The 12049-nt window shown below is 39.9% G+C and overlaps 1 protein-coding gene across 2 annotated transcripts in view; it reads left to right on the plus strand.

Annotated features, from left to right (window-relative positions):
- Positions 1-12049, plus strand: part of cntnap3 (contactin associated protein family member 3) — a 149865-nt gene that overhangs the window by 119891 nt on the left and 17925 nt on the right. For both annotated transcript variants that reach the window (XM_013137048.3, XM_020053694.3), the window contains 4 exons: positions 997-1236; positions 3422-3652; positions 9385-9518; positions 11087-11174. In XM_013137048.3, the coding sequence (XP_012992502.2) occupies positions 997-1236; positions 3422-3652; positions 9385-9518; positions 11087-11174 (693 nt within the window). The remainder of the gene's footprint in view (positions 1-996; positions 1237-3421; positions 3653-9384; positions 9519-11086; positions 11175-12049) is intronic.

Here is a 12049-nt window from a genome sequence, read left to right on the forward strand (position 1 = left end):
CCTTATCACTGTCCTTCAGTTAAGTTATTCATTCCCTAGTGTTTCCTGTTGACCATTATTTGGTTAACACCACTGTAAAGTTGTTTCTGTTTTGTGTGTTGTTTCTGTTTTTGTCACTTCTTGGTTTTGTTCTTAAACGTCCTCCGTTCTCCCTGCGCATGTGTCCTGTCTTCATGCCAACAATGCTACAGACATTAAAGTCATGTGACCTCTTTGGTGCAGCCCAACCCAAAGGCAAGCAATTGATATGCAATCTCAGTGCTGGGTACTTAATAATATATACAATTTAAACAGTAAAATGTAAAACATTTAGGACATTTTTAGTATTAAATTTTTTTTCCAATCACAAGTGGAGCTTAGAAAATATTTCTCTGAATATATATCCACTAAAAGGAGCAGCGCATACCACCAGTGGAGAACCATAGTTTGAGAACCCTTGTTAGAGGGTAGGCTATACAAGTACATACATGTTTCCTATTATTATTTCCTATAATTGTATTAACATTAGTAGTGGTGCTTTTCTTAAGTAATGCAATTTTTCAGTTAGGATCAGAATGGCAATAGAACTCACAGATGGAGGAGAGACAGAGACTTTCATTGTGAGGGGAGAGGCTTATTGATTAGTTTCTGTGAAAAGCCCAGCATGAACTCCAAGAATAATCTGAGCTGCCAGTTCTGAAGTATGGGAGGATGCCAGAGAGAAGGAATTGAGGGAGGTTAGCAGCCCAAGCCATGGCACCAGACAGACAGCTGTTAAAAGTCAGCTCCCTGAATGCATTTCCCGCCCTCATCTCAGAGTTCATCGCCCTGTCGTCGTTTAAATGGCTTTTGTACTAGAAAAGTGTTGACAAAGTTATGCTCCAGGGAGTGGCGGGCAGTTGGTGTGTCAAATAACCCTGGTACTGTATGCCATTCATGAACCATCAAACAGAACAGGAAGGGAAAAATAGAGAAATAGAAACAATGTTTTCCGACTGTGTTCATTTCCGTTGGCAGGTGGCACGGCCTCCAGAATGAGAGGCTTTCTCGGCTGTATCCGCTCGCTACAGTTGAATGGGAGGACTCTGGACCTGGAGGAAAGGGCTAAGATTACCCCCGGCGTCAAGTCGGGGTGCCCAGGACACTGCAGCAGCTACGGGGAGCTGTGCCAGAACCAGGGGCGCTGCGTGGAGAGGTACAATGGCTTCTCCTGCGACTGCGGACTCTCAGCCTATGCAGGCCCCTTCTGCCAGCGAGGTAATCAAACTGCGAGCGTGGTGTGCCCTCAGCCTTTGAGCTCTGAAGTTCTGCTGATCCAATCATCGGCCTCTGCATGTGCTTCTGTGCGACTGTCCGAGCTCCATGATTTCTGATTGTGAACCAGTCTGCCTGTTAGAGTTCGAATCTCAATAAGATATTTTGGGGAATCGTTTGATGTTTGCGGATCTGTAAGGTGGAAGTAATGCAGCGGGAGCTCCTACCCTTCACTGGTTATACCTAGTCACTGGGTATTCCTAATCACTGGGTATTCCTAGTCACTGGGTATTCCTAGTCACTGGGTATTCCTAGTCACTGGGTATACCTAGTCACTGGGTATTCCTAGTCACTGGGTATACCTAGTCACTGGGTATTCCTAGTCACTGGGTATACCTAGTCACTGGGTATTCCTATTCACTGGGTATTCCTAGTCACTGGGTATACCTAGTCACTGGGTATACCTATTCACTGGGTATTCCTAGTCACTGGGTATACCTAGTCACTGGGTATTCCTATTTACTGGGTATACCTAGTCACTGGGTATTCCTATTCACTGGGTATACCTATTCAGGCACTTTGGATCTGCAAGAATCACAAAGACGTTTGTGGAGGATGGGAATGATTTGGGAATGAAAAAAGAAAACATGCTATTTTGCAATATGAAACAAATGTTATAGCTTTTCTCAGACTGTAAGTCATATATATATATTTTTAATCTACGTTGGGGCTTCCCAACCTTTTTTTTACTTTGGACCGGAGCTCAGACAGAAATAATTCCGCTGCCTGGTATAGCGCCCGCTGGGCACATGGTCCCCGAAAACAAGCACATCAACCTGTATTTCCTCTGATTTAATACACCCCGGTGGCTATATGCAGTGTCACTTCTTTTCATCTGCCCTGCAAAGCTAATTTCTAGCTCCCAGCAAGCAAACTACTAAATCCATTTCAACCATTATTCTTGGATCCCTGGATAGCAGGCTAAGGAAACGAGAGGCTTTTGTTGTTAGCAAAGTTATTTGACCATAGGCTATTTACTCACCTCATACTGCAGTTCAAACTTCTCATGCAAATTGTGGTTAGCGAATGTACTAAAATGTCTGTTTACAATGCATAACAATCAGGTTGGTGTAAGCGCGCTGCTTCGGTGCACAACTCTGTTTGGTTTGAAATGTTAAGGCAGAATGTCTCCTTCCTTGAGCCTTCTTCACAACTGCGTGTCAGAGAATGTCAGAGACATGACGAACATTCTGTCAACCCTGTCAGCACTTGTTGTGTGTGTCCCAGTTTTGACCAAGATGATTTAGGGAGTCAGACTGGGATGAGGCAAGTCCACTGACTACCCATCCTACGTGCTAGGTGGAGTTTTCCACAGCACGGTACTGGTACAGACCCGATGGCTGGGAAACCCACGTGCAAGCTATGTGTATTTTGTTGATGGTTCTGGTTGAGCCCACTATATGGAAGTTTATTTAGTTCCTTTTTTATTGGGCTTCCAAATATCCTACTGTAGATTAACATTTTGTAGAATTTAGAAATACCTTCCAGAACAGCCAGTGGTTGTTTTAGAACAAGATCGAAAATAATATTATTTAGGAGGACCCCGTTAGCAGTCTCAAGTTCAAATGCAATTTCACAAGTACCAGTTTTTTACCATAGCTACATCAAGGGCTTAACATAAGAGTATTGCATTGTTGTCTCTAATGCCTCTGAGTCACCGCCATCAGCAAGAGAACTGTGTGATGCGGCAAGGTGGATTTTAAGTCTTTAGTAATTCATTAAAATTACTTGTTAGTACAGCAGTAAGTTGCCACGGTGGCGGGGCTTACTGACACAAAGTCACACTGCTGGTCACAACACCGCAAGCCTTTTGTTAATTAGTGTTCTTGTTATAGTTCCTTAACTGGCAAAAGGTAAATGGTTGTGCGTTAGCGTGGGTTTGGTTTAGTAATGATGGAATTGCATGATGATACTTATGCCTTTAAGGATAACATTTGGTGTAAGAACAAAAGCAAAGGCTGTATGAATATGTGTTTTAAAGTGTTAATAGAGTTTATTCAAGGACAGAATGTTTTATGATGAATAACAAAGTGAAAAACATCTCCATAGCATTGTGGTATTATCTGCCTATTCAATTCAACTCAGAAAATAATCACCAACTCTTTCATTCAACCTTTTCAATTCCCAGAGGTCTCTGCTTCCTTCAAGCTCGGGACATCGGTCCAGTACACATTCAAGGAGCCATACGAGCTGAATAGAAACACCAGCACCCAGTTCCAGTCCTCCTCCATATACTCTGACCTGACGCTACGAGGAGAGAACATCTCGTTCAGCTTTCGGACCACCCAGAGCCCGGCGCTGCTGCTCTATGTCAGCTCGTACTACAGAGAGTACCTGGCTGTTCTGCTCAACAGGAACGGTAGGAGGCAAAGTGACTTCAAAACGCCATCTGTTATATTTACTGCCTTCAAAAATGTATGTAGATATTGCTGATCACCACTTAAGCTTGGCTAAAAACAGTGCGAGTCCTAATCCGTCTGCTCATTGTCCTTCGCTAGCAGCTTTGGCTGATTCCTTTTGATTCATTTGCGGTTTAAAGTCCCCGTAGAAGAGGACTGTCAGACACCACTGCCTCTCAATCCATGCGTGCTAAAATGTGTGCCATTGTCTGCCGTTCTTAGTGAGCCCAAGCAAAACATCTTGGTAAAAGTAATAGCAATGGGGATGGCTGAAACATAAAGTAAACACTACATTACGCCAGCACTAGAGTAAAATCATTAGAATTAATTACTGTTAGTTACAGCATGTTCAAAAATAAACAGCAGAAGTAGTGGAAGTCAAAGTATAGTGTATGTGAAAATGGCAAATGTCACCCTTCATTTGTTGAATCATATTTTGGGCTTGTATTAAAGATATTCAAAGTTGAAAATTCATTTTGATGCCACTAGCTAAATTCACCAACTCCTGCTCACCAGAAATGTACCTATATCATAAATCGATATAATTGATCTAGTTGACATTGGTAAAGTGCATACACTCTCTTTGAGCAAAGTCTTGTTCATGAGGTTAAGGACCTAGCCTACTTTACACAACCTCAGTCTCATCTCACTCAATCTCTTCTCACTGTAATGTTAGTTACAAGCTGATATATACATTGAAGGGTGTGTCTACCTAGCAAAGGTTTCTAAGACAGTTACCCCCATGCCAAATGGTCAATGTAAACATTCCTGGGGTTAGTAGAGCGCAACCTACAGAGAGATAATCTAAACAGAGAGGTTTCTGTTGTTCTCATTATCTAGGCACATTCACTTCCAATGAAACGTACATTCATATTGTAATTATTAATGCTCAGATTCCACATTAGGAAATTCACTGTTCTTCAAATGAGTATATTTAACAATCACTAATACTCTTCTCATCCTCAACAGCTCCCTCATGCATCCTAGGTACAAATGCCATCATTGTGGTTCTAAAGAATGAACAAGTCATGCAGCATTTTTACACATCATAAATCACCTGAAAATTAAATCAATGGAAGTCAGTTCTTTTCGCATACTAGTCATGGGATGGTACTTTTAAGGTCCTGTTGAAAAGTGTCCATTGCACTAACCCAGAAAAGAGATTCTAAAATATGTTTATTTTTTACGGCAAAACGATTCTGCAAAAAAGTGCCATTATTCTCTAAAAATGCAGCGTATGGAATGCAGCGTATGGAATGCAGCCAGCGTATGGAATGCAGCCAGCGTATGGAATGCAGCCAGCGTATGGAATGCAGCGTATGGAATGCAGTGTATGGAATGCAGCCAGCGTATGGAATGCAGCGTATGGAATGCAGCCAGTGTATGGAATGCAGCATATGGAATGCAGCGTATGGAATGCAGCGTATGGAATGCAGCCAGCGTATGGAATGCAACGTATGGAATGCAGCGTATGGAATGCAGCGTATGACGAATCTTCCATCAGAGGATAAACCTCAATTTCTAAACATAATTTAACTATAATTTAACAAGTAACTACTTTGCATTATTATTATTACACATTAACTGACATGGTCAAGTTGCATGAAGTACCATAGCCAGTTGAGGAACAATGACATTGAAACCTTATTAAAATATTTATCCCACATATGTATATTTGACATTAACTAGTCTACATTTGAGAAGCAGTTCTCTTACTCCACCACTTGACAATGTGCGTACGTACAGTATGGCTATGGATTTGCATAATTTACAAACATTCTCATGCAAATAATCATACTGATAAATCCCACACTTTAAGGTAAAAATTATCGCCTATATGGTTTTACACAAACATATATGCGTACATATGCTTGATAAATTATGCCCCAGAAGGTAATCCTTTGCTTTGTGAGAGGTCAAACCATTTCTCCTTTAAAGGTATACAAAGAGCAGGGTTACTATTTCCATTATCTATACCCTGACGCAGTGTAGGTGTTGTTGTTGAGGAAATGTTCAAATCTATACAGGTACATCCAGAGGAAATCTTGTTTCCCCTCTTTAAGTCTGCCTCTGCATCTTCATGTACTGTACTGTAGATCTATTCAATATGCAATTTCAGAAATCATAATGGCTCTTCAAAATGGTGATGGGTTGCCAAGGGCATTGCTGCACATAACACAATGTTGCAATATCGATCATATAGTCCAGTTAGTGTCCATACTTCCGAATGACCGTCTAATTAGAGCTGAAAGAGCAGTTGTTGCTGGAAACCCTCAATGATTTCTTCTCGGAGCTGCCCGTGACATCCCTCTTGCAGACAGACAGGAGTGACAGTAATTGTGGCCTATCGGATATGATGGCCCTCAACTTGAGAACATGCCCTCCACATTGACTGCAGTTCTACCTTTATTTAACCAGGTTGAGATCTCTATAAAGAAACATGAATGTAATATGTCAAATAACATAAAAAGTAAGCCTGCTACTTTATGTAAGGAAACCCTCTATGGACACCAGGTCCTGAGTTTCATGTTAGCCTGGAGGGGTAGACCAGAGAAGAGAACCAGAGAACTGACTAATGAAAGTACTCTAGACTGGTATTATAAAATAAGATTAGGATCTGAGGTTGGTTATGGTTTCATTTAAATCTTGAATAAAGTATAGATAAAATAAATAAATAATTTTCCTAAAATGGCCTTTTTAAAGAGTAATATACAATGGTTTGCTTCTATGTCTTGCTATTGATGTCCACCAAAAGATTACAATGGCCAGTTAAAAGTCTGGTAAGCGGCAAAACTAAAGGCTGCATGATATACAGAGTCAAGAGCCTTCATTGTAAAGCTTTAGGCTTGATAGTATTGTCATTGTCCTACAGAGAAAAAGGAAAAATACAACATCTTTCTGGTAGCAGAAGAAAAAAACTGCTCTAATATGCAGCATTACTTTCAAGGTTCTCTACATGGGTGACAAATCTCAAGTTCTTATCCACTCAAAATCCCATATATTTGTACACCTGTGGAAATTACATGGTTTTCAGAGTGTTTAACATAAGAAATTACCATGTTTTCTGTGGAGAAATCCAGAACAAGCTTAAAATTGTATGATGGATGATGGAAAAGCTGTTTGAGCTTTTTCAAAAGAAAATGTAAAACTGCTGCAACTCGAGTAGGGAATGCTGCCATCTGCATGAACAGGAAGAGCAGTCATACAGTGGGGAGAACAAGTATTTGATACACTGCTTTAGCAGGTTTTCACACTTACAAAGCATGTAGAAGTTTGTAATATCATAGGTACTCTTCAACTGTAAGTGACGGAATCTAAAACAAAAATCGAGTAAATCACATTGTATGATTTTTAAGTAATTAATTAGCATTTTATTGCATGACATAAGTATTTGATACATCAGAAAATCAGAACTTAATAATTGGTACAGAAACCTTTGTTTGCAATTACAGAGATCATACATTTCCTGTAGTTCTTGACCAGGTTTGCACACACTGCAGCAGGGATTTTGGCCCACTCCTCCATACAGACCTTCTCCAGATCCTTCAGGTTTCGGGGCTGTCGCTGGGCAATACAGACATTCAGCTCCCTCCAAATATTTTCTATTGGGTTCAGGTCTGGAGACTGGCTAGGCCCCTCCAGGACATTGAGATGCTTCTTACGGAGCCACTCCTTAGTTGCCCTGGCTGTGTGTTTTGGGTCATTGTCATGCTGGAAGACCCAGCCACGACCCATCTTCAATGCTCTTACTGAGGGAAGGAGGTTGTTGGCCAAGATCTCGCGATACATGGCCCCATCCATCCTCCCATCAATATGGTGCAGTCGTCCTGTCCCCTTTGCAGAAAAGCATCCCCAAAGAATGATGTTTCCACCTCCATGCTTCACGGTTGGGATGGTGTTCTTGGGGTTGTACTCATCCTTCTTCTTCCTCCAAACACGAGTGGAGTTTAGACCAAAAAGCTCTATATTTGTCTCATCAGACCACATGACCTTCTCCCATTCCTCATCTGGATCATCCAGATGGTCATTGGCAAACTTCAAATGGGCCTGGACATGTGGTGGTTTGAGCAGGGGGACCTTGCGTGCGCTGCAGGATTTTAATCCATGACGCCGTAGTGTGTTACTAATGGTTTTCTTTGAGACTGTGGTCCCAGCTCTCTTCAAGTCATTGACCAGGTCCTGCCGTGTAGTTCTGGGCTGATCCCTCACCTTCCTCATGATCATTGATGCCCCACGAGGTGAGATCTTGCTTGGAGCCCCAGACCGAGGGAGATTGACTGTCATCTTGAACTTCTTCCATTTTCTAATAATTGCTGCTTGCCTATTGTCCTGTAGCCCATCCCAGCCTTGTGCAGGTCTACTAACCATGTCCTTGTGTAACACATGTCCTTACACAGCTCTCTGGTCTTGGCCATTGTGGAAAGGTTGGAGTCTGTTTGATTGAGTGTGTGGACAGGTGTCTTTTATAAAGGTAACAAGTTCAAACAGGTGCAGTTAATACAGGCAATGAGTGGAGAACAGGAGGGCTTCTTAAAGAAAAACGTACAGGTCTGTGAGAGCCAGAATTCTTACTGGTTGGTAGGTGATCAAATATTTATGTCATACAATAAAGTGCAAATTGATTATTTAAAAATCATACAATGAGATTTTCTGGATTTTTGTTTTAGATTCCAGACTTCTACATGCTTTGTAAGTAGGAAAACCTGCAAAATCAGCAGTGTATCATGTACTTGTTCTCCCCACTATATGTCTTCCAATTATGTTAATATTGATTATAACAACAGGGAACCTAAAATCCACCCTTGACGCACACCATAGAGTTGCTGTACTTTCCATTACTCAACAATCTTTCATAAATCCATGGGTTTCATTTGACAGGTAGTTCACAAACCACTCCAGAAAATGACTAGTAATCAAAACACAATTATCTGTGCCAGGTGACTAATGGAGTTATTTAATTTGTCATATGGTGCAAATTAGTCCATGTCTGTTTCATATTCTATCCCTGATAAAGATGGTTATCTTTGTACTGGGATGCATGTAAAGAACGTTTTATTTAATAACATGAATTAAAATCCTCTGTGAATTAAAATCCAGTTATTTTTATTATCGTAAAGTGTTTTCATGTCTGCTTAAAGCTGAAAAATCCACATCAGTATTAAGTGGTGTGCAGCAGTGTCAATTAGAATGTGTTGTTAAGAGATTTGAGATATTTTCAATATGTCCCCTGATCTGAATGTGAATCCTTATTTCTGTGCTGGCAACACTACAGTGCAATACTCATTTTTTTCTAAATTATGAAAATTAATTTAATTTAGTATCTATGCTTTTGATATGGAATTAATCCGATTAGAGTAAATCCTTTGTAAATCCTTTGTTAGGCATGTTACGGATGCAGTCAGTGTAGACTTGAACTTGTAGGAAATTTCCATCATAAAGCCCTAAACAAAGATTTGCTGTGTACATAGTGAATGCATGGCATCAATATTTTCCAGTTGCTTTCTGCATTTATATTATAGCTTTATTGTTACATTTATTTGAATGTCTTCATTTAAAGTGCATTGATTATTAACATATATAAGTTATAGTCTCTCTTGGAGGTTTCCTGAATATTGAAGTTGTATAACTTTTGTCTTTCAAAAGTTAGCTAATTGTTATTGTGATATTTGAATTATGTGTATATCTCTTCAAGGTTACCTGGATATTAAATACAAGCTGGAGAACAATAGAGATGCTGAGGTGTTCAGGACCAATGTTAGGAACCTGGCCAATGGACAACTTCACAGAGTCTCCATAAGGAGGCTTTTAGAGACTGTCAGCGTTCAGGTAACTACTGCTATCCCTGTTCAGCAAAATTATGAATCTGTCACTGCTCAGTTTACATATTCTGTCATTGCTCAGCTGACTTATTTTCTCCCTGTTCAGTTAACTTATTCTGTCAGCTTATGACACTATTCAGTGTATAATATTGTCATTGAACATAAAGACATTCCTACCAGCTATCTTTGCGCATTGGTACTCTAGTTAGGATTGTAATGACTCATATGAGCCCAGAGCTAATGATTGGTGGACACATGAGGAACTGGAGGCGGTTCGAATGCCATCGAAATTGCCTATAGCGGTAATCTTAAAAAGATCCAGACTCACTGCCTTATTGAATGTCAGCAAGGGGCAAGTAAAAGACAATTAGTCTTATCAATTTGTAATACAGCAAGCCTGCTGAGCTGTAAACAGAAATTGTATAAATGTTAGCAGTGTGAGCTCTATGTCGTGGTGAGTTAAAGTAATTAAATACAGAAAGAAAATCACTCCAAATGGTGTTTTAGATATAAAGGGAGATGTGATGTGACTGGAATAAAGGGATTGCCTCTATTTTAGTTTTGCCTTTTATAACTGTATCTGTCATGAAGTCTAAGCCCTTTGCCAAGTTCACAGTAGTCTACAACCCCAGAATGTGCTATAAAGCTGTGCTTAGTCAGAATGTACAGACTCATTCTAACATTCAGTGCTTATGCAGACACACTCACTATTCAATGATATTTCATGGAGCGTTAATTACTAAGACAGAAATGGAGAACAAAGTGAAAAGAATTTAAGAGACAAGTAGAGAAAAATCTATTGAAGTTTAAGCTTAGTCTTCATAACAGTTTATGGAGACTGTCAGAAGATTTTTTTTTTATTCTGAGGATTGCCACAACAAGGTTGGTTGACTTTCTTCTCAGACATTCTTTGAGAGCCATTTGGAGAGCAAATCCATGTTTTCTTCCCGATTAGAATAGTAATGGTTAATTAGATATTTTAGAAAAATCTAGGTCAGCCCTGATGTCATCTTTATGTACCACTCTGGTTAACATTGTTAACCTCATGGCTTTACAATTAATTGAGAACGTGACAGTACAAATTGGAAGTGCATTTATTAAATGCAAAAATAAATAAGATCCCCTTTCTTTGAGATGTGAAATCCCACTGTAACAGCAAGATCATAGAAATTGGCATTTTTATTCACTGTGTTTAATATAGAATTCATGTTATGGAAAATGTAGTCCAAAATGTGGGACGATTGTATTGCACTACCTCCTATACTATTCTTTGATAGTTTAGGGTAACCTACATCGTCTAGTCTGACTTGGAAACACTCAATTTTGTTAAGCTGCTGCTAATTACATCTGCCCAAGCTCTAGCACTATTTTCTTCTTTTTTATTTAATGGCAGAGACTCAACACCCAAGCGATGATGTGTTAAAAGCATTTTGAAGAGCCGGTTTTAATTGACATGCTCTAGCCAGAAGAGCACATTCTCCATCATTTGACACATAAATGGGTCAAATTACTTCTTTTAGTCCCGATTTGACTATTCGACAGCATTTAATGGTCATATCTTTCCATTTCGTTTAGATTGACCAGCATGGAAGGGAAGACTTCAATCTCACATCTGATGCAGAATTTAACGCTATCAAATCAGTTGTCCTGGGGAAGGTCCACGGTGAGTAATATGACTGAGAACACCATTAAAGGAAAAAAAAAGATGGAAAGAGTGATCTAATCTAAAGAAAGTCTGGGGTGTTTGGCCATATCTCTAAAACACCCAACTGGAGAGCATGTTATCTGAAGCTTTCACTTGAGAGCTTGTTATTCCTCTTATCTGAGGCTTTCACATGAAATTAAAATATTATTCAAGTTATGACAAGAGCTACTTCAGCTCAAATAGAGATGGAATGGCTACAATACATACATAATCGTTCCGTATTATTTTGTGCATTTCTGTGCTGAATACTTTAGAAGGACGACGAGGCAAACAGACATTATGTCATTGTTTGTTAAGTCAGGCAATTGCAGTGTGACATGCTATCATCAGTGTGCTGTTGTGTCTGTTTCCTTCAAGTGTGAATAATATTGTCTCATTATTGTCTATGCCACTTCAGTTCAGGGTGCTGTATATGCAGCCATAATGCTGAGGTTTCCGCTTTGAAATAAGTTGTCTGCTTTAAACAGTTATGAGGAAAGATTCAAAGGAACAGATGAAAAAGTACATTTCTTACAGTGCATTTTGATGCAGTATAAGGAACAAAACAAGTTTAGTTGACAAGTGTGAAAAGAGTGTCACAAGAGGACTTACAGTTGCCACAGTGCTGGGACATTGTTGTTGACTTATTCATGACCTTTAAAAAACACGACATTAGTCTCAAATCTTAATAATCTAGGGCCTGGAGGTTGTAATGACATGTGGGGCTATGGGGTCTCAGCATTCTGGTAGTCTGATCAAGTGGTGCGTGCACACACACACACACACACACACACTGGTCTGTGGTCTGTGGTAGTGAAGAGCATCTCGGATGAACTGTACCATGTTAACAAGTG

The sequence above is a fragment of the Esox lucius genome, chromosome 14 (assembly GCF_011004845.1).
Source record: "Esox lucius isolate fEsoLuc1 chromosome 14, fEsoLuc1.pri, whole genome shotgun sequence".
Classification (NCBI taxonomy): Eukaryota; Metazoa; Chordata; class Actinopteri; order Esociformes; family Esocidae; genus Esox; species Esox lucius.